The sequence below is a fragment of the Sceloporus undulatus genome, chromosome 1 (assembly GCF_019175285.1).
Source record: "Sceloporus undulatus isolate JIND9_A2432 ecotype Alabama chromosome 1, SceUnd_v1.1, whole genome shotgun sequence".
NCBI lineage: Eukaryota > Metazoa > Chordata > Lepidosauria > Squamata > Phrynosomatidae > Sceloporus > Sceloporus undulatus.
In genome coordinates, this window is record NC_056522.1 from 166,956,940 (window position 1) to 166,980,843 (window position 23,904).

The following is a 23,904-nucleotide window of genomic DNA, read 5'->3' on the forward strand; positions in this document are numbered from 1 at the left end:
CCAGGAAACCTTTTGTGTGTGTGTGTTTGTGTGTGTCCCCCTCAGGCACGTGGCAAAACATGCCCACAGCACAGATCAGGAATGATAGGCAGACCCAAACTGTGGATAATGGGATACATTTATTCATGTGTTTATGCTATTACAGTACAATGCACTCTGACATCACAGATGATGGCACAGGAGCCATCCTTCAGATTCTCCTTGTCAGAAAAAAATCTGCCAGGGCATTCCTCACAGTCTCCCCTGCTTTCTTCTTCTCTTTCTCTTCAAGGGGGTCATGAGCCACTTCCGAATGGGGTAGGCACAGTCAGCCAGTATCAGGGGCCCGATCTGCTGGCCTGTGATGTTGATGCTGGGGCTCCCTGGCACATAGATGCCAGCCTCCATGGCCTTGTAGATGAGAGAAAGTTTAAAGGGGCTTGGGCGCTTTAAATGCGCACATAGGCTTTCTGCCGCTGCTTAGCGCTGTAGCTGCGCAGCTTCGCATCCGCCTGCCGGCAAAAGAAAAAAAAAAGCCGCAGTTTGGGCCGCCCGTGCGGAAGCTGCCTCTCTTTTTGCAGCGTCCTCCGAGGCGGTGGTATGGAAGCTATGGGTCCGAAACAGACCCAGGTGAGGCATCTTCACTGCCCCCCGTGTGGAAGCCCCAACACCTGAAGCACGCCCCCGGGGCGGGCCGTCTGGAGGCTCCGCATTCAGCTGAATACACCTCCAAGACGTCCTCCCCTGCCCGTCTGTAACCCGCCCATATGTTGACAGGCAACTACAGAGAGAGAGAAAATGAAGATCTTGTCTTGTAGTGGAAGGGGAGATTGTAAATTCTCTATGATATTTCTATTACATATTCAGGGGCCTGAACAGACAGGACAAAATAAAGCTGCTCCAGGTCACTTTGGAGGTATGCTGTTTAAATGATGCATGCGTTCTAAGAGGCCGGAAGCCGTGCACCTTCTGTCCTCTTATAATGTGTTTGTCGTTTAAACAGCATACCTCCAAAGTGATCCGAAGCAGCTTTATTTTGCCCTGTCTGTTTTGGCCCAAAGTATCTTTAAGTTCACAAAGAAGGAACCTTCTCTGTGTGTCTTTCTGCATTGCCTGTAATGTAACAGAAAAGGCTGATTCTGGCTTAGACAGTGAACCCAGTCCTGGGGCATATGGGGAAACCAAGGTGCTTTGGTTCCAAAACCAGCCCCCAAAATTTTGGATTCTACTGTTGCCTATTGCTGGCAGTGATTTCTAAAGGTCCGACAGCTAGGGTTACTGGGATGGAAATCCCCACCACCACAGTTTCTCCAATGTGGGTGGAGGGGCATGTCCATCCCAAACAAGCTCCCTTCAGACACATGGTGTGGGTAAGAATGAGGAGAAGTAGTTCAAGCATTTGCATTTCAAAGCAGGTTACAACAATTTTAAATCTCCCAATCACAAAACAACACGGAGAGATTTAAACACACATATATGTTTGGTTCATTAAGAAAAATACAGAGTGCCCATCAATGGAATCTACTTAGAAAGGCTCTTTATCTCTCTTTCTCTCTCACACACACACATTACCAGACTTTCAATTTATGCATACTGTGCTGGCACCAGCAATGCCACCATGTGCATGCCATGCATAAATGATTTTATTTGTAGTTATTTTGAATTCATTCAAAGCGAGATCTCAAATACAAAGAGTAATGATTGACGCATAAGAGGCTCTCATTAACCTTGAGGTTACTTTCATTTTTCTCTGTATCATCTCTTCCCTATGCACAATAATGTTCAGTTTTACATCCTACTATTTCTCAAAACTAAGAAGACATATATGAGCAAAGACAGAGAGCACTATTCAGCCTGTTTCTGCCCATTGGCTTTCCCCCCAACTTTGGCATGCCCTACAGAAATGCCTATGTGCCAACACACTGCACGCACACATGCGCTTTCTCCATCTGTAGTATGAACTGCCCCATGAACTGCAGGTTGAAACAGGCCTGCAATCTCAGTGATCCTGCCAAAAGCTACTCCCCCCTCTTCCTGATGTTTTAAACTATAGCTACCATAAAGCCTAAACAGCATGATAGGAATTATAGTCTGAAGCTGTGGGCACAGTGTTGGGGAAGTCTAGTCTGTTGGCTTATTTATTTATTGAAGATATGTGTATATTGCCTCCCTGCCCATGAGGCTTGCTGAGATGATGAACAAAGAAAAGCAATGAAAACAGTACAAATATAAAACATTTTAAAAACACATAAAATGCTATTGTAAATCATTTGAAAACAGTCTTAAAACAATCCTAAAATAAAACATTAAAACAGAGCAATTTCAAATACTGAAGGCCATGTGGAGCAGCACTGCTCATATGGGAAGGGGTGGTCTTTCAGATATCCTGGCTCCAAATCATTTAGGGCTTTTGAGATCAAATCCAGTATTTTGAATTGAGCTCGGAAACAAATTGGAAGTCTGTGCACTTGTTGTTCTAAGACCAATATTATATGGTGCCTAAAATATACACCAGGCACCAGTCTGGCTGTTGCAAGGGAAGCCCCACATAGATGGCATTGCTGTAGTATAATTGGGAAGTAACCACTGTAGCCACATCTGCCTTCCTCAGGAAAAGGCATAGCTGCTGCACCAGCCTAAACTGGGCAAAGGCACTCCTAGCCACCACAGCAACTTGGTTTTCCAGGAGCAGCACTGTTGTGTCCACTACAAACCTGATCTTTCAGAGGGACAGCAACTCCATCCAAAGGAGGCTGTGATCTCAACTCCAGGTTGGTTTTCCTACTTACCAACAGCACTTTCATCTTGTCCAAGCTGAGCCTCAGTTTATTCACCTGCATCTCGTACTTCACTGCATCCAGATTATTTACAGCTTTCACAGTTTCCTCAGCATTAGTTGTAAAAGACTGAGCTGGGTATCCTCAGCATATCCAACCCCAGTGGCCTCATGTAAATGTTAAAAAGCACAGGGGACAGCATTGACCCCGTGAAACCTCACAGTCCAGTGATCAAAAGGTTGGACAATCCCTCCCAACATCCTCTGAGAACATTCACATAAGAAAGATTGGAACCATTGCAAAGCAATGCTCTCAACTTTCATACCAACCAAAAAGCCCAAAAGATTATGTGAAGTTGAAGGCATCCATAGTTTTTTGTGTTTTTTTCGGACTATGTGGCCATGTTCTAGAAGAGTTTCTTCCTTATGTTTCACCAGCATCTGTGGCTGGCATCTTCAGAGATTAACGTTCCCCTGTTCAACTCCAAGCACAGGTCTCCCACCAAGACAAACAAAGCTATGTTTGTCTCACAACCAGCCTAAACCCTGATGGGAATAAATGTCCAAGAGAGCATGAAGTTTCTTACCTAAAAGGGGGAAGTTAAAAACTGGCTGATAAATTATCTAGGGATGTTTTAATCATGTAATGTTGTTGTTTAAGATTGTATGCCACTTGGTAGGTTTTTATTCTTTTTCTTATTTTATTTGTCCCCTACTATGTAAAGCACTGTGAAACTTTACAGTACTCTATGAATAAATGTTAGTAATAATAATAATAATAATAATAATAATAATAATAATAATAGGTGGAATCCAAATCATGGGTTCTTCAGTTTTCCTGACGTCCTCCAAGCTTTAGAATTTTGTAAATATCATTGAATCAAATATTGGTATAGTCCTCGGTTTTGTTCTCCTCCTGTCATTTTTTTTAATTGCATTGATATTGATTCACATATTGATTCATTTCACAGAGAGAAGGTGAATATAAATGGTAAAACTGCTTCATGGGTTAGAAGATAATATTCTTGGTGACATCCCAGGGATAGCAAATGAATGCCATTGACAGCTAGTTTTTTGGTTTGAATATTATTCTATGACTCTGGAGACCAGGTTTTGAATCCCCATTCATCCCATTGGGTGACCTCGGGCATGTCACGCTCTTTCTGGGGGAGGCAAATTGCCTCTGAACAAATCTTGCAAAGAAAACCCTATGATAAGTTTGCTTTAGGGTAACCATAAGTTGGAAACAACTTAAAGCCACACAACCACCATGTTTTTCAAAATAACCTAGTCCTAGGATGAAAAGGTACTCAGTGTGTGGTAAAGGTACATCCAGGGCAAAGTCTCCCCTTGCTCTGAAAAATACACGAGTTTTCACCCAGTGACAGACCGTCTATAGATCTATCTCATTTTTCACCATTTTTCCAAGTAGATAGTTGAGGGTTGGGAATGATGGACTTAGCCTTTGACTGGAGGGTACAATCACTCCTCTACAAGATTATAGCTATGGCATGATATATTTTAAGATAACTGCCATGTGTTTGGTGTAAAATAATGACTAAGAGATAGGACTATGATTCGTTCATGAGGTTACTGTTTGTCCTTATCAGTGCAACCTGACCTCATGTTTATGTATGCAAAATGAAGATAATAATTGGTTGTTTGGAGGGATAAAAACAACATAATATGTATGAGGTGATTTTGAAACATTGTAGATCAGCAGATATTATATTAGCAGATATAGATATTACAGATTATTATAGACCAGTAGGCATGCACTAATATCTATAATGCACCCAGTTAGCATATGATGTTTGACAACAAAATTTTGGGCTTACATGAACAAAGCCTGTCTATGGCCCAGTACATACCTTAGAGAATGTCCGGAGCGGCAGCAGCCATTTTCTCCGCGGAGGGAAGCCACAGCCATCAAACCGTGTGGCTTCCCTTCAGCACAAAAAGAACCCATGAAAAGTGGATTCTTTTAAAGCCACAGGGGTGGTGTAACAAGTGCGCCAGTGGCGGACTCATTACGTAAGCGCTGTGCGGCAACATGTGGATGCTGCGCAGCGCTTACATAACAATGGCGGCACCCATGTATACAGGGGGCCGCTATTATTATGCCGTCACCACATACTAGGGTTGTGGGGTGTGGAGTTGCTCCGTCCCCCACGCAACCCTAGTACATGATGAGGCCGGCGCAAAGCGCCATCTGAACTGTGTCTATGTCACGGTTGCACCATCTTCAACTGTTTTAACTGGGCTGGCTCCTGGATCTTTAAAAGCAGCCCAATGTGCAAAAATTAAGTGCTTGAAGCGTTGGGGGCGTTAAGATATGATATGATTCATCTCTTTAATTTCTTTGCAGTATTCAATTGATCTTGCCACTACAGGCATTCGTTTGTGACATTTTCTTTTTTAAAAACCATTTTTCTTTATAATACATACAGGATACAACAAAAAGGTATAATCTAAAAAGTTCAAAGGGTGTACAGACCAGCGATAAAGGTCGGCCTGGGGACGGAGAGGGGGCATGGTGTCTGCATGACACATGCCCCAACTCTGTCCCCATGCCTGTGTGATGCCACACGCTGCACCACATAGCTCCTCTGGCGCTGCATCTAGATGACTCAGTGCCAAAGGAGCATCGAAAAGCCATGGTGCTGGCAGCTATGGCTCCCTTTCCATGGTGCAAAAAGGAGCCACTTTTTGTGGTTCCTTTTATGCAATGGAAAGGCCAGATGGGGGCGCGGTGTGTAGTTGCCATGTCCCAATCCAGCCGTAAAAGGGCAGTCTGTCGAGCCCCTGAGTCTCATCCCTCCCTCCCCCCTCCCCTCCCCTCCCCTCCCCATCATTCATTTGTACAAAACACGTCCCTGTCAACCCATTTATCTAAAAATTACCTCTATTTAATTATCCATTTTCTTTAATGTTATTCCTATCTTCCACTAGCAGTTTATTCAAAATCTCACCTGATCTAATGGTAGTTTGAATCTGCTAGTACTCTAATACATGTAACTAATAAGTGGTTTCCATATGGCCTCAAATAAATTCTCTTTTATTTCTCCTTGCTCTAACCTTACTTTATATGTTAATTTTTCAGATAAAGCTATGCCAATATTCTATTTAACCAATTCTGTATTGAAAGGTTCTCAATTTCCCTATACTTTTAACCATCTCCATCCTTGCAGCACAGACCAAAAATAACATAAAGTCTTTATTTGGTAAATTCTCATTTTCATTTCTGAATAAAGAAACAAGAAGAAATGCCCCTCTGAAGTGGCTCTTTCCTTCTGTTATATGGCTTATCCGTATTACAACTTCTTCCCCCATACATATGGTTCCAATCACCTAACTCTCCACATCCCCTCTAGCATAATTTTGCTACTCCATTATTAATCCTGTGCAATTTAAGTGGGTAATGGTACTTCTTTATAAGCACAAATAATATTGCTTAAATATAACAACATCCAAATCCACCAAACAGCAGTATCTTTTTTTGGGGCCAACCAAAATGCAAAAAATACATCATGTAAGCTTTCAAAGCTCCACTGGCTTCCGGGCAAAGGTGTTAAAAATCCTAAAGGAGAAAGTAAAAAATGATGATGTCACAAGCCTACATTTTTTCACGATGTTGTTATTTTCACGTAAACTGGTACAGAGGGATATCCATATAGGCAGAAGCCACTCCTCCCTTTTGGCTATCATGTAGGTTCAAGGAGACAAAGAGTTGTAAGTCCAGGAAATAAAATGTAAACTTCATTAGCAACAGAAAAAGAAACTTGCTTTGAGAGCCAGGATGTGTCTGTCCTTTGCAAGGCTATCTGCCCCTTTCTTGAGCAGAGGATATTGAATTTCTCAAGAAATTGCTTAAATACAGCACACACATGCCATACGTGAGCTTGTCATATGTGGACTCATGGAGCACACGCCAGTGCTGGGTGGCACAGGGGAGCGCACCTCATTCATACAAATGGGACTTGAAATCTCACATTTTTGCCTTAAGCGGGGGGGGGGTGTCTGTATGTAAAAGTTGTAGGGGGGGTCCCCCCCCCCCCCCCCATTTTTATTGGTTCTCCTTCTCTGGTATTGGTAACAGAACTAAGGTCCAAGGTAGATTTTGCACTACAAAACTAAAATTACCCTCAAACACAAAATCCAGCAAGAACAATTTGGCAATGCTGTTAGAACCTTTACAAATTTAGCTAAAATATATCTAGTAGCAGTAACAGCCTTCAAGTCATCAATCACCTTATGGCGTCCCCATGCATTTCACAGAGTTTTCTTAGGCAATGAATACTGTGGGATGATTTTGCTGGTTCCTTCCACTGACATATAGCCTATTGTCATTGTCATTGGTAGTCTACTAACTAACCAGACCTGACCCTGCTCAGTTTCCAAGATCAGACAGAATCTGATGTAGAGTATCTAGGTTCTAACTTGTATATAGCTAAGTAAACACTAACAGGAAACACATCTCGAGAATTAATATCAATAGAAAGACCCACTAGTTGATATACTGATGTATAAGTCTAGAAATTTTAGTCAAAAAATTCACCCAAAAAACCTGAGTCAACTTATCCAAGGGTCAATGTAAGTACTAAATTTTAACTCTTATTAATTAAGGAACCAGCCACTGATGAAAGGCAAGAGTGTAATCTGTCCTGGAAAAACTGACCCCATTCTACACTCCCATTCATCTCTTTGATGAGCATAAACAGTTATGCCTGCTGGAATTTTGTAAGTTCTCTGGCATTATTTCCCTTTGCTTCATCCTTTAGATCCTTTGTTACATGGCCCTAGATTTTACCCTCGACTTATCCACGGGTCATATTAAAATCCATAATTTTGGCACCCAAAATTGCCTTCGATTTATACATGAAATCGACTTATAGTCAAGTATATACGATATCTAGAACCAATATCATTTTTTAAAAAATATGATGTGGATACAACACAAGAGGTAAGCAGCCTATAATATGTCATTCTATAGAGGCTCAGAGACCAATAGAAAGGCAATGTGATCAGAAAATCAAACAACCAAGGTTTTGTAGAAGTATTATTTCAGAAGAGTGTCTCATCCCAGCTCACCCAGGACAGCTAAAAATGTGGCAGGTATGCTGAATTTGGAGTTGACTTATTTTAGTGCTAAAAAGGGACAAATAATATGGGCAAAACTTGGGATAACAAACCCCCTGCAATATGTGCCCTATATCAGCTACTCATTGGGGATTACAATCTGCTTTGCATCTCAGGGCTGAGCCTTCATTCACAATATCCAAAATTATCCAGGGCAGTGGTGCATAATCCTTGCACAATATCATTGTTGCTGTTTCACCAATAGAACCTGTTTCTCCTCTGCCGTTTTTTGGTATGGAGTTATTTACAATCCTTGGAGTGGTGGTAGTGGTGGAATCTTACAATTGTTCTTGCAGCAGTGGAGTGGAAATTGTGTCCATTTCAATCTCTCTTCTATAATAAGTAGCTGAATCCTGGATGGAGCATTTCACCATTCTGCAGTCATGATGACTAACCATGCAGCAGGTGACATTCTACATTTCTATGGCTCATGGAACACCGTATAACCAGATAATAGTTCTTTTTCCTCACAAACCTCACAAGATTTCTCACGATGCATGATGGTAGCCTAAAATAACAAGTGCTCCCTTGCCATCCTATCAGATTGGCTCATGTCCAGATTAATCAGAGTAAAACAAGTAGAGAGCAAGGTAAAAGCCCCAGGCCCTGAGCCATCAAGAGTGTGCGGAGGTCATGGGAGTTCAGTAATTTACACTGGCCTAGGAGAGATCCATAAAGAGTCTGGGATGGTTTTGTGGTAAAGAGGAATGCTCCAGATGAGATCATGGGAACAAGAATGACTGGAGAAAGGTAGAAGCATCAGATAACTGTGCATGTTCCCAGCTGTGTAAGTAAGCCCTTTCATATCAGAATTTGTGTGCTTTGCCCACAGTGATAAAATATTCAAATTTGTCAGATGTATTTCCATCATCAAACACTCACAACATTAACAACCACGGAAAACCTTTCCAGTTCATAGGAAAATGTTTGCACAATCACATGCAGTGAAGGATAATTTTTTAAGTTTTGAGCATCTGGTTCTGTGTTCTCTTCTCATAATATTGGATATGAAAAACTGGTGACCTGCTGTTCTCAATCTGACCTACAGCTAGATGTTCCAAGGGAGAGCTGTTGAAAAGTGTTGTTTTTCTCATGAAGACAGGTACCCTTTACATATCAGTTGCTTTATTTAGCCCTGGTGGCGCAGTGGTTAAATGCCTGTACTGCAGCCATTCACTCGAAACCACAAGGTTGCGAGTTCAAGACCAGCAAAAGGGCCCAAGCTCGACTCAGGCTTGCATCCTTCCGAGGAGGGAGCTAAAATGAGTACCCAGACTGTTGGGGGCAAATTAGCTTACTTGCAAATTAGCTTACTTGCTGTTCACCGCTATGATCTCTGGAATAGCGGTATATAAATAAAACAAATTATTATTTATTATTATTTATTTAAAATTACTATTCTTCACTAACTTTAAATGGAGAATCCACACAGCATTACAGAACTGTTACTGAAGCCCATCTTCCTCCCTTTTCTCAGACCTACATTATGGTGAATTGGGAAAATAAAATGACCGCTGAGCCAGCCTGTCTCATATAGACAAGCAACATTTTTGAGTAAGAAAGTAATGCTTCCTGTTCAGTGTGGCTGTATGTAATCGCCATTTGCCTTCCACTTCTAGCATATTGATCAAATGCAGCTCCTTGCAGCATTAAAGAAATCTAGTGTGGAAGCATGAAATCTGTATTCGTACCAAAGTCTGCTCTGTGATGAAAGCAGTTTGTTACAAGAGATAATTCTAGGATTTCTTGGAGCCCTATTGTCCCCGCTACAGATTGGTTGCATAAATAAGACATATATTGAGAAACCACTGGACTTAAGACATAGCTGCTGGTTCAGTTAGATGAGATTATTAGGAAAAATGCTTTTCTCAACATTTGAACTGCTTTAATTAAAGATGGTTTGATGAACATGAGTTTTGTATCCTTCTCACATAAAGATCTTAAAGCCAATAAATAGTATTTGCTGTTCTCTGTCCTCATAACTAGTTTTTTCCCCCCAGAAAGATCATAATATACCTTTGGTACATGTAGTCCCAGTTCCAATGACATATATAAACTGGACCTAGAATGAAGGGGAGATGTTCATTGTCTTTCACTATAGCCATCTGGAGAGGAAAAGAAACACAGTCATGGGGGCTCTGAGCAACATTTGGAAAACAAAAAAGAAAACAAGATTGGGAAAAACCAAACGATGGGGAAAATATCCTTTAAAAAGGGGTGAGCTTCCAAGTCTTCCATGAGACTTCATCGGGTTCGTCATCACAGAATTTGGGACAGAGAGGGAAACAGGAAAGTCAGAAGAAAAAAATCATGGCTAGATGTTAAAGCCACAAAATATGTAGTTAGACTAAAGTCTTAAAATAGAGACTGCAGTCTAGAAGTATTAGTTTGAGGTGTATCAGGTTTCACTTCAAAGGATAAAAAATTTCAGTTGCTTCAAAAGGCTGCAATCCTTCAGCAAACAAGCCATTAGCTTTTGTTGAAGTACATGGCTCCTACAGGTAGCTTTGTTACTAAAAGGTAGGGGGACTTCGGGTGCCCACCAACATTGACAGCATCTCTTTAGAATTTTTTAGCTCAACAGGAGGCCTGCAAGAGGTTGGGTAACTTGAGAGATCTTTTAGTTAGACCTATGTGTACCTATACTTGCTGCAGAGACTCTGGCATCGATTAATAAAAACAGTTTTATTTGGAAATGTGCAAAGGTGCATACAAACATACAAAGCCAATGCAACTTCAAGAACCATACAGAGCTAACAAAAAGAAAGGCATGAAAGATTGAATAGTGAGAAATTGGGAGTTAAGAGGGGGTGATCATTACCAGTCCTGAAGAGGGGGTTCCACAGAAGATGGAGAGTGGCTCAGATGGTGTCTGAGGGTGATACATAGGGAGAAGCTTCGGTCTGTGTGACAGAACCTCAGTATGCAGCAACAAATTGGCCATTTGTGAGGCCGATATTTGTTCTGCACCTTGGAGGATATTTGGTACTATCCTGCAGTGTAATAGAGACCTGATGGTCATTCTGTAGAATGGACAATAGGATTCCGAAATGACTGATGGTTTCGACTTTGGAGTGACAAAGCACTAATTAGATTTGAGACACCTCCCAGATGGTTAGATAGAAAGGGGTGAACACAGCCCGACATGAGAAGGGAATATGGTCTTTAACTTCTTTGTGATGGGATGCACTCAGTCTCTACCCATTGCTAGAACATGTGTGGAAAACCTGGAGGAGAATGGAGTAATCAGCAAACCCATTTAACCTTTATTTAGACCCATTTATGTCCTAAGGACTGGAGTGCAGCTCTGGCGCGGCTTCTGGACTCTTAGGACGCATGCATCATTTCAACAGCATACCAAAGTGATCCGAAGCAGCTTTATTTTGGCCTGTCTGTACAGGGCCATAGAGCCAGAAGCCTGAATGTAACTGGTCAACTGACTGGGGGTGGGGTGGAAGGACAAGGAGAACTACTATAATAATCAATGCAGAGACATTGATGATGCCAACAAAAAAGGAAGAACAAGAAACCTCTTTGACAAGATCCAAGAAATGAAAGGGAATTTTAAACCAAGAATGGAGATGATCTCCAACCAGCAAGAGAACATAGTACATGATCGAGTAGAAATAAAAAGACGATGAAAACAATACACTGAAGAAAGTATATAAACAAATGAAGAAAGAATATAAATGAAAGATTAGAAGGAAGGAAGAACTATTTGAAGATGAAAGTACAATTTTTAGAAATGGAAGTGGAAGCTGCACTCAGTGAACTTAAAAGAAATACATTACCAGGAACAGATGATAAACCAATAGAGCTGTTTCAAGCTGCAGAGAATTATTGTAGTTCTAACTAAAATTTGTCCACAAATATGGAAACAATGGCCCACAGATTGGAAATGCTCAATATACATTCCAATCCCCAAGAAAGGAGACACCAGTAATCACTGGACTGTTGCATTATTCTCTCATGCAAGTGAGGCTCAAAATTCTACAACAAAGAATTTTACTGCGTATGGAGTAAGAAATGCCAGAAATGTTTTATCGCCTATCTGTTTTAACATTTTGCTAAATATATCATATGCAAATAAGGATTAGACTTGGAGGAAGGAGACATGACACCATACTACTAGCAGAAAATAGCAAAGACTTGGAATAATTACTAAAGAAAATCAAAGGAGAAAGTGCAAAGACAGGTTTAGATGAACATTTTTTTAAAAAATGACTACAGATGACCTAACTTTAAAGTAGAGAATGAACACATTGGATGATGAACACCATGGGTTGCTAAAAAGTCCAGTAATGGGTCCTAGAGCATATCATTGAATAATAGAATCATAGAGTTGGAAGAGACCACAAGGGCCATCCAGTCCAACCCCCTGCCATGCAGGAAATCTCAATCAAAGCATCTCGGAACAGATGGTCATCCAGCCTCTGCTTAAAGACCTCCAAAGAAAGAGACTCCACTACACTCCGAGGGAGTTTATTCCACTGTTGGACAGCCCTTACTGTCAGCAAGTTCCTCCTAATGTTGAGGTGGAATCACTTTTCCTGTAGCTTGCATCTATTGTTCTGAGTCCTATTCTCTGGAGCAGAAGAAAACAAGCTTGCTCCCTCCTCAATATGACATCCCTTCAATATTTAAACAAGGCTATCATATCACCTCTTAACCTTCTTTTCTCCAGGCTAAACATCCCCAGCTCCCTAAGGCATTCCTCATAGGACATGACCCTTCACAATTTATGTCGCCCTCCTTTGGACACGCTCCAGTTTCTCAATGTCCTTTTGAATTGTGGTGCCCAGAACTGGACACAATATTCCAGGTGGGGCCTGACCAAAGCAGAATACAGTGGCACTATTACTTCCCTTGATCTAGACACTATACTTTTGTTGATGCAGCCTAAAATTGCATTGGCCTTTTTAGCTGCTGCATTGCACTGTTGACTCATGTTCAACTTGTGGTCTACTTGAACTCCTAGATCCCTTTCACATGCCTGAACTAGAAACCAAGATGACTAAACTGAGACTGTTGCACTTTGGCCAAATGACGTGAAGACACAGCTCACTGGAAAAGAGAAAAATGGTTTGTAAGGGAAGAGGCAGTAGGGGAAAAAAGGAATATCACATTCTAAATGGATAGACTCAATCAATAAAGCCACAGCCCTGAGTCTGCAAGATCTGAGCTGTTGATGGTAGGGTGACTTGAAGGTCATTCATTCATAAGGTCACCATAAGGTGAAGCTGACCCGAACATTGAGAAGGATAACCAGAACAAAATGCCTCCAAGCAAGCATATGCTACCGTTGCTATTTCTTCTTTGTTGAGAATTTTGTGCCTAACCATGGGACAAGCTCATGCAATATTTGTCGCCCACAGCAAGCCAGTTGACCTTGGGTGTGTAAGTGCATGGACAAATGCAAGGGATGAACTCAGCAACCACCCACAGAGGCACTAGCCACACTTTGGTCACAATAGCCTGTTACAGACTGCCAAAATAAACTGCTTCAGGTCTCTTTGGAGGTATGCTGTTTAAATGATGCATGCATCCGAAGAATCTGGAAGCTGCACCAAAGCTGCCCTCCAGTGCTTAGCAATGGAGTGTGGCTTTGGCGCGACCTCCGGACTCTTAGGACTCATGCACCATTTAAATAGCATAACTCCAAAGAGACCCCAAGCAGCTTTATTTTGGCAGTCTGTAACAGGCCAATGGGACTTTCTCCACTTCCTAGCACTGGAATTGCTGGAGGTCACTCACATCATTACCTGGGTGAAGTCCATTCATGTCAATAGGTGCATGAGGAGGTTTGGACCACATGGAGTGGTGAGTTGGTTCTCAAGGCTGTGTCAGTTGTCCTTAGAGAGGTTTGGGACCTGACGTCAAAACTAACTGAGACCTTTTCTGTTAAAACAAATATGAGCTTCTGAAAAGGGATCACAGTAAGGAGAGAAAAGTCTAACTCCCTCATGCCATATCCCTTCAGTAGGCAAAGGGATCTTGTAGCACTTTTGAGACTAACTTTATCACACTGCCTCCGGTGCCCAACTCACCTCTTCCGAATTGGGCTCAAATTTAGAAGTTACATTGATTTTGTTGCACAGACTTCCCCCTCAAAATGGCTCCCTGTTGCCTCCAGTGATTAATTTGGGCCCCGCAAATCGCTTTGGAATTGGAAAAAATGGCCACCAAAGTGATTTGTGGGGCCAAATTCAACACTGGAGGCAACAGGAAGCCATTTTGAGGGGTAAGTCTGTGCAATAAAATCAGTGTAACCTCTGAATTTGAGCCCAATTCAGAAGAGGTGAGTCGGGCACCGGAGGCAGTGCGATGAAGTCCAAACTGTGCGAAAAAAGTTGTGGTGTTCATAGACTAAGGTCCAAAACACACTGCAGAAGTAATCCAGTTCGAGACAGCTTTAACTTCCCTGGCTCAGTACTAGGGGATCCTGGGAATTGTAGTTTGTTATGGCACCAGAGCTCGCTGACAGAGAAAGCTAAATATCTCTCCAAAGTACAGTTCCCAAAATTTGCTAGCATTGAGCCAGGGCAGTTCAAATGGTCTCAAATGGGATGATTTCTGCAGTGCGTTTTGGACCTTAGTCTTCTTCGTGAAATGCACTTTGCTCAGTCAGATGCGCTGGAAAGCATAGGCCACCAACTTCTTTCTCTCTTCTGATATATTTATATGGGTGTTTCAGAGTATGTGTTTTAACTTTTGTATGTTTTTAATCTTAATGTTGTACTGTTTTGACTGGATTAGTTTTAAAATTGTTTTTAAGGTGTTTTATCTTGTGAGCAGCCTTTGGTCCCCTTTTGGGAGAAAGGCAGCATAAAAAATAAATAAGCAGAATTCAAAGCTATAGCCATGTTAGTCTGTAGAATCAGTGTATACATAGAGAGATTTCTGAATGTGAACTGACATCCTCACATACCAATGGCAGATATATAGGTCTGTCCCTGGCTTTCCACTCCACCAATAGCATCTGAGGAAATGGAGGGAAGCCTAGGAAAGCTCCTGCTGCTCAATGTATGCTTCCAGTGAGTCTCAAAGGGGCTACAAGATCTTTCTACAGAGTAACATGGCTATATCTTTTAATAATAATAATAATAATAATAATAAGCATCTGAGGAAGTAGTCTGAAGCCTAGGAAAACTCCTGCTGCCCACTTCAAGGGGCTACAAGATCTTTTTACAGAGAAACATGGCTATATCTTTTAATAATAATAATAATAATAATAATAATAATAATAATAATAATAATAATAATAATAATAATAATAATATGCATCTGAGGAAGTAGACTGAAGCCTAGGAAAGCTCCTGCTGCCCACTCCTTTCTTCCAGTGAATCTCAAAGGGGCTGCAAGGTCTCCCTACAGACTGATTCCACAGACTCCACTCTGGGCCCCAGAACAAACCCCAACTCCCAGAATTCTATAGCCTTGAGCCAGACAAAGCGGGGCCAAACCGGGTTATTTCTCCAGTGTGGATGCAGTAAGGGCTCCCAGGGACTCCATGAGTGTACACAATCCTTGCACCTTTTTAAAAAGCGGGCTCTCCACAGCCTGGAGCCTGGGGGGGGGAGGTGAAAGCGGGGTCAACCCGGGTTTACTTGTGTGGGGCGGTGGCATCCCTTTCTTGGAGGTTTCACCTGCGCCTTCCAAGAGAAGGAGTCTCTTACTCCTCCTCCTCCTAGTGGTCCTCCTCCTCCCAGGCCCTTTCCCTGCCTCCTCCCTGCCTCCCTCCTTTGCGGGGGGCTCCGGTGGGGCGGGCCCGCCTTGCGATGATGGATTGAACTGCAGTCGCCTGGCTGGAGGCCCGAGGAGCCAGGAGGCAAAGGCAGAGGAGGAGGAAGGAAAAGAGGAAGAAGAAGAGGCGAGGAAGGAGGGCTGACTGACTGGGCTTCCCTCCTCCTCCTCCTCTTCGTAGGCGGGAAAGGAGTGGCTCCCTCCTCCCCACAAGAGAGAAAGAAAGGGAAGGAAAGAGGCAGGAGGAAAGAGGAGCAACGAGGGAGCCCCTCTGACTGAGCCCAGGGTCTCCCCGGAGCCCTCCCCTCCATCTCCTCCCTCCTTCCTTCCCTCCTTCCTTCCTTCCTCCTCTCCCTGCCTCCCTCCTCCTCTGAAGCTGAGAGAGCAGGGAAAGGGAGGCTGGCCAAGGGAGCCGGCGCTTTGTTCTGCGGCTCTCGACCGCCTCAGGGCTGCTCTTCAGGCGGAGGTCAGTCAGTCCAGGACTCCGGGGCCTAAGGCTCTGGGTGGAGCCCCGGCCCAGCTGGCCTCTCGGGGGGACTCCATGGCTTGGTCTTCCTTGGCAGAGCCAGCCTGGCACCCGGCGGAGGAGGAGGAGGAGAGGAGGAGGAAGAGGAGGATGGTGTGAAAGAAGGAAGGGAGAGGGAAGGAAGGAAGGAAGGAAGAGAGAGAAAAGGAAGGAAGGAAAGAAAAAGAAGGGAGAAGGAAGGAAAAGGGAGGGAGGGAAGGAAGGAAATAAAAAGAAAGAAAAGGAAGACAGAAAAGGGAGGGAGGGGAAGGAAGGAGGGAGGGAAGATTGGTTGGTTCTTCCTTCCCCTGGTGGAGCCTGCCATCCCCCACCCCACACAGACCCTTCTTGTGGGGCTGAGCCATGGGGAACATCTCCTCGAACATCTCTGCCTTCCAGTCGCTGCACATCGTGATGCTGGGCTTGGACTCAGCAGGCAAGACCACAGTCCTCTACCGGCTCAAGTTCAACGAGTTTGTCAACACGGTGCCCACCATCGGCTTCAACACGGAGAAGATCCGGCTGAGCAACGGCTCGGCCAAGGGCATCAGCTGCCACTTCTGGGACGTGGGCGGCCAGGAGAAGCTGCGGCCCCTCTGGAAGTCCTACAGCCGCTGCACCGACGGCATCATCTACGTGGTGGACTCGGTGGACGTGGACCGCCTGGAGGAGGCCAAGACCGAGCTCCACAAGGTCACCAAGTTCGCCGAGAACCAAGGCACCCCGCTGCTGGTCATCGCCAACAAGCAGGACCTTCCCAAGTCTCTGCCAGTGGCCGAGATCGAGAAGCAGCTGGCCTTGCAGGAGCTGAGCCCCTCCACCACGTACCATGTCCAGCCGGCCTGTGCCATCATCGGTGAAGGACTCACCGAGGGCATGGACAAGCTCTACGAGATGATCCTCAAGCGGAGGAAGTCCCTCAAGCAGAAGAAGAAGCAGCAGCGGTAGAGGAGCAGGAGCAAAGGCCAAAGGGGGCCCTGACTGACTGACTGACTGACTGACTGGGATGCTCCCCTGCCCCATCCCCACGGGACAAAAAAGAAAGGCCTGGACTCTTGGGGACATCCCTGCCCCTTGGTTCTGTGCTCCTGCATGGACTGGATGGCCCTTGGGATGGTCTCTTCCAATCCTGTGATGTTGTGTTCCTGCATGGCAGGGGGCTGGACTGGACAGCTCTTGGGATGGTCCCTTGCGACCCTGTGATGCTGTGTTCCTGCATGGCAGGGAGGTTGGACTGGATGGTCCTTGGGATGGTCTCTTTCTACCCTGTGATGCTGTGCTCCTGCATGGCAAGAGATAGGCCTGACTGGCCCTTGGGATTGTCTCTTCCTACTCTGTGATGCCACCATCCACCTCAGTTTGGTTGCTCGGCTGGTTAATACATCAGCCGGCCCTTGGGATCTGCCCATGTCAGCCCTAGGTCCCTTCACATCCCCTCCATTTTCCTTTGGAGACCACCATACTCCATACTCTGAATGTTCTAGCAGGACTAGAAGATGACGGGAAGGATTTTATCCAGCTGTGGACTACTGATAAGACAAGAGGCTTACCCTTGACATTTTTTTTTTTTGGTTCCTTTTCATTCCTCTGGAAGGTTTCTTCTTCTTTTTTTTAAAGAAAAAAATACATAAATATATATATGAATAAATATATATAAGTATAAAATGGGAGAAACTTAATTTGGGAGATGAAAAGTCACGACGCTTTTGGGATGAACAGGGCAGGACCCTGCTTCACGTGGATTAAGGTCTATGCTCCCATCTCAGGATTTTAGTACAAGGTGATGCGTGCATGACGGACTAGACTTCAGAAATATTGCTTGATGCGGGGAAGGGATGGTGCTCTGAGGGGGGGAGGGAGAGGGGTTTGTGCAGAATTGATGCATATTAAAAATATGTGTATATTGTTTAATGATGGCTCTTTGAAGCCTTTGTGGAAATTGTATTTTTCAATCTTACAGCAGACCTCTCTCCAAGGCAATTTGTGGTCTGGCATTGTGTAGGGTTCTGACCGAGAGCAACAAAATGTATGAAATTGGTGAAAGAAATGATGCAATACTACTTCCTGGAGTGATTTGTGTGTTTTGCAAGAAACTGCTCCCTGCCCTTGGATGTGAAGATGTACACACAGTGGGGTGCCCAAAGGTGGAGACTGGCCTTTGCTCTTTTAATGAGATTTTAAAAAAGGTAAAGAGGATGTATGCCCCTTTGGGCATGCCAAGTGTGTGGCATCCCTGGATTCCTATATATTAAAAGAGAATTCCGTATAATGGTGGTGTACTGATGCACTTGAATTGTAAAATCTGAGCTGCCTGGAACCTTTCAGCTGCTGCCTGGTGCTGCATTCTAAGCATTATCCTCAAAGAAAATGTGGTTCTGGTTTTCATGACCAAGCCACGCAGTGTAGCAATAACCAGGAAAACATTTTTGTTTAATCATAGCTTCCTGCTGTAACATTCAAGTGCAGGGATACTTTGCTGAATCCAATCAGATAGAAATAATCTGCATTTTTTTTTTTTTTCCATTTCTGTGTCATTCTGATGGTTTTCATGGACTAGAGGCCCAGCTCACTGCAGCAGCCAGAAAGCCACGGGGAGAAACCCAGACAGACATTTGGCTGACAATCTGGTGTGTGAAGAACAGAGAAGGATGAAAAAACAAATGGGTACGCTGAATATAATGAATATTCAGACCCCCCCTCTCCGCCCATCTCTTTAAAGCTGACAAGTAGGTTTAAGGCTATGTGTTTTCAAATCTATGCCTCAGAGTTGTGCCTATCAAGAGTCAAATAGAAGTAAAATGTAGTTATCCCCCATCCCTTTGATAGCACAGGAGAAGTATCTTGTTGCAGCACTAGCAGTGCAATCCTTCACAAGTCTACTTAGCAGTAAGCCCCATTGCTTTCAATGGGATTTACTGTCACCTAAACCTAAGCCTGCAATCTTATGTATGTGCTTACCTAGCAGTAAGCCCCATGGGATTTAATGGGACTCAGTTGTGCATAAGCATGTGTAGGATTGTGCTGTAAGGCTGCAATTTATACATACAGGTTTAGTCTCCCTTATCTGAAATGTTTAGGGCCAGAGGTGTTTAGGATTTTGGATTTTGGAATATTTGCATATACGTAATGAGACATTTTGGAGATGGGATCCAAGCCTAAACATGAAATTTATATTTCGCATACACCTTACAAATAGCCTGAAGTTAATTTATACATAATGTTTTTAATAATTTTGTGTGTGAAACAAAGTTTATGTATACTGAACCATCAGAAAACAGCTACCGATGTGGACAATTTTGGTTTTTTGCGGGGGTTTTTTTGGTTTTCAGAATTTTAGGTAAGGGAACCCAAAACACAGTGCAGAAATAATCCAGGTTGAGTCCACTTTAACTGCCCTGGCTCTGTGCAAGGAAATCATGGGAATTGTAGTTTATTGTGGCATCAGAGCTCTCTGACAGAAAGAGCTCAATGTTTCAGAATTCTCTAGCATTGAGCCAGGGCAGTTAAAGCAGTCTCAAACTGGAGTGTGTTTTGGACCAGAGACACAAATGGTACTTGTTGTATGTTGTATTTAAATTTAAAGTTGTATTTAAATCAGTGGCATTTACTTCTGAGTAAGCATGCACAGGATCAGGTTGCAATGCTAAAATCCTGTGCATACTTCCTTGGGAGCAAGCCTCACTGGACACAGACTTGGGTCAGAGTGAATATGCAAAGGATTAGGCTCTGTGGTCAGCAAGATATTGGATTCCTCAGAGGAAAGGCAGGGTACAAATGAAAAAAGTAATTAAAATGGAATCCATTTGTATATAGTAAGCACACAAGGAATGTGATTTCGCAAGGGAGAAAATTGTGAAGTAGGGGGCTGAATACCTTTTCTAGAACGCTTGTAATAAGCTTTGATTGATTGACTGACTCTTTAGTGAATTGAAAAGTCAGCTGGAAAGAGAGCGTATATCCATATGAAAATGTCACACTTATATATATGACCTGATCTTCATTCACACAAAATTGTGGAATTTGGATTATCAGCTTCCTGCTAAGAAAATGTGAGTTCTAGAAACAGGAACAGAAAAGACGGGCAAAAATAAGTGGCTTTAAAAAAAAATCCCCCATGTGCAAATTTTTGAGTTCATCATGTCAGATGAGCAACTTGATGGGACTTGCAGAGGAGGGGAGGAAACTGTACCCTTTTGGGATCACATTGCCACTGGATGTTATATTTGTGTTGCTTGCAAAAGTTTGCAAAAGCCATCAAAACATCAGCAATTGTGGCACAAGACTGTGGTAGAAGAGAATACTAGAGCATTCTCCTGCAATATAGAGCTCTGTGATACACCAAGCCAGTGTGTCCTCTTCACTCCCTGAAGTGACAAGAAGGAAAGCTGTTATATAGTTTTGATGGTGGCACCCAATTCTGCAGCAGTAGGGTTTGGGGGCAGAATGGGCTGCCAAACAGGAGAGATGAGTCCATTAAATGCATTTCTCCCCTCTTCTTAGGGTAAACAATATAGGGTGTGTGGAAGTGGCTGCTGTTCAAGATATGGATCAATGGCCTCAATACCCAAGAGAGCCTAATGACAGTGTCTGCAGCCCCCACAAGACAGCAAAGAGTCCCACAAAACAGACTAACAGAGTTTTGGAAATGGCTGAGATGGAATTAATCAGATGTAGATGTCAGCCTCTTTTATCCCCTTTGCCAAATGTACTTTAGTTATCTTCTGGCCCAACGAAGAGTGGTGCAGAACTCAAAACCTTATGCAGTATTTGGTGACCTTCCAGCTGGCTTATTAAATGCACTACACTAGAAAGAAATTTAGCAGTTTCCTTTTAGAAAACTTGGCCAAGGGACAGGAGGGGAGAGCAAGCAAGATCCAGACCATTAATTTATCCTTTCAGCAGTGAGCTTTCCCAATAGATATTTAGGAACCCCCTTTTAAGAATTCATAAGAATTCATTAGTTTTTTTCTGGAGGGAGCCCTTAATCTTTTTTGTGACTGCATATTAGGTAAAAACTTTAAAAAATATAGATGTCATTTCCCCTTCTCCATTGCTGCAGTTTCATGCTAGAAAAAGCCTTTCGTCCTGTTTGTTTGTCTGGCATGCACTTGTTAAACACATAGGAACCCTGCCATTAAGTGGCCACTGCTTGCAAGCAAGTATTATTAACATGCCTGGAGAATTCTAGTGACATGAATGGAAACTTGTTTGTCGATCTACAGAGCGGGCTGGTCCCATTGTTTTGAACTACCTTATCACTGTTTTTGGTTTAATTGTTATTATTTTTTCCACTCATGACTCTCTCTCAAGCACATTTGTTACCTCATAACTGAGAGAGACATAGAATATATTTACTTTGACACAATATGAAAGCCAAATTCTGTAATTAAAAAAAAACAGTTTAGGAATTAGAAAATACTGTTCAGATCAAACCCAGTGTACTGTAAAACTAATGTGCATTTGGATTCATTTTGTCACTGACACAAACTGGCTTCTTGCAAACTTACATAACAATTGTTAAATCAATGTATCATCTACTGTGCTTCCACAGATCAAGTTGCATAGGTGCTAAGTGACTGAAATTAGGCCCCTTACTGGCCCCAGTTGAGCAATACACACTGTGTTAAATATGCCAATCTCCCAAATAGTTCAACTTTAGTTGCTACAGGAGTATTGAAGCAATGTTCCTCCTCAGGCAGAATGGAGAGGAAATGGGTCAATTATAAACATAAGACTACTTATAATCCCAAAAGATCTTGCACTTTTTCTAGAATATGTTTGGGAGCTGCCCATTTTGCTTACAGCAAAGCTTTAAAGCATGTTCTTTGCCTTATGAAAGCATTGGCAACTCTAAGACCTATCCTTCCTCTTTAAGTGAGATAAATCAATGGAAGGTTGAATACCGTAACAGTACTGTGGCTTTGCTATCTACTGCTTCTCACAGTCACTTTTTCTTGTTAAAAGTTTAAAGCCTTTACTCTGTCCAAAAGCAGACATGACCCAGCCTCTTCATCAATAAATTATCTGATCAAAGGAGAAAGCCTGGAGAAATAGGATAGCTAAAAATATTGATACTAAAGCTCTCTATGACCCTCCCTTGAGATCATATGCTTTCTACTCCCAGATATTTTGCCCTGTTAGCATTTGAAGATTTCTTAACTGATGTTGTAACATACCAGTCACATTTCAGATTTTTTCTTCACAATGCGCCAATTAAAGTATTCTAGCAAACCTGACTGACTCGTGTTATGTTTTCCAGTTGTACTATCTTGATTTCCTTTGTTTTCAAGGCATAACACTGCCATATGAAATCATTTTATGTGATAAACAGATAAGGATGGGTAGAGAGAGGCAGGGAGAAGTCCAGGGTTTTAGCTCAAGCCAGGAGTTCTTGAGATGTGGAGGAGGCTCCTCTGCAGATCATTTGTGTCTTTTGCGAAGTTGGCTTTTAAAACAGTAGAACAGATTTTAAGAGACTTTCAGGTTGCCCTTTGGAGACAAGTTTCTGCACTTCAGAGTCACTTGACAAAGTGGCAACTTGCATCCTGTGTGCAGTCCCTGCATGCGAGTCACAGCAAAACGTAGGGGAAGTCAACTGTTTTGGTCTATCGCTCCCAGAATTCTCCAACCAGAATAGGTTCTGGGAGTTGTGAGATAAAAAGAGGTACGTTTCCAATTTCTTTATCATGACATTTTATTGGGCATGTGGGGAACTTTTTCTGCCAGAAGAGACGATGAAGATGAGCTAGAAAGCCTCCTCCTCAATAGTGTTTCCAACACTTGTCCAGTCAGTGACATGCATGGGCAGAAAGCCATAGGTTTTTGAGAGCTGGTGTGCAGGCTGCATGTTTATTCCTACATGGGTCTACATTTTGTTATTGCAGAACAGCTCTGTTTCCTCCTGGAATAAAGATCAAGGCACTGGTTCTGTCTTAAATAGGTGTAGTGAGGGCTAAGTACACCTTATATTAAAAAGCAGTACTGAAGCTTGATTTCATTTTTTTTTAAAGATGAAAAACTGGGGAAGCAACAAGTTTGAACAAAGAAGAGGAAAGAGAAACTGAACCTTTCCCCCATCTCTACTATTTTGGCTTAAAATCATTGGCCTGAGCACTTTTCCCAATGTGAGGTTGACAGATTTATGCTTCTGGATATGTTTTTAACAGGAGCATTTCCCCTAATCTCTGATTACTTAAGAGACATGACGCCATGGTGAAAGTATCAAGAGCAAAGCAGTGTGTGCAGAAAATGGATATGTCTCAATACATCTCTCTTTCATCCAATGATAAATGTGAATATAAACCAAAGAGAATTGTTATCTCTGGTATGCAGCGATGGGAAAAGAACTGCGTGACCTGTGTATGACCAGAGATGATCAGCAAGGAGGTATCATTTAAACAAGCCAGAATTCTTTGTTGATGTCTCTGAAAATGTGAGATAAAACAATTCCTAAATCTTAGGCTGTATATAATCAAAGCAAGTAGCCATGTTTTATCTCAATCAGGTACCTTTTCTTTAAAGGAATTGCTGGATACAGACACATTTTGCACATGGGCTGTTTTCCTCTCCAGGCAGCTATGTCTCTTAAGCCACAACCCTGACTGCAGGAAACGGGAGGCAGCTTTATTTTGATGTCATGAAAAAGTGGCAAAATGGTTATTTTGTATTATTAAATTCCACCAGGGAAGAAGGGATGTAGTACAAGATTTTCTGACTTGGGCCCTATTCAGACCGTCCTGAAAGGCTGGCCTGTGGGCAGAGT

General features: G+C 42.9%; 1 protein-coding gene across 1 annotated transcript; it reads left to right on the plus strand.

Annotated features, from left to right (window-relative positions):
- Nucleotides 1-15,653: 15,653 nt before the first annotated feature.
- ARL4C (ADP ribosylation factor like GTPase 4C) lies at nucleotides 15,654-22,378 on the plus strand. The gene has a single exon (XM_042439550.1). The coding sequence runs from the start codon at nucleotides 16,506-16,508 to the stop codon at nucleotides 17,088-17,090; it is 585 nt and encodes a 194-aa protein (XP_042295484.1). The 5' UTR covers nucleotides 15,654-16,505; the 3' UTR covers nucleotides 17,091-22,378.
- Nucleotides 22,379-23,904: the final 1,526 nt, after the last annotated feature.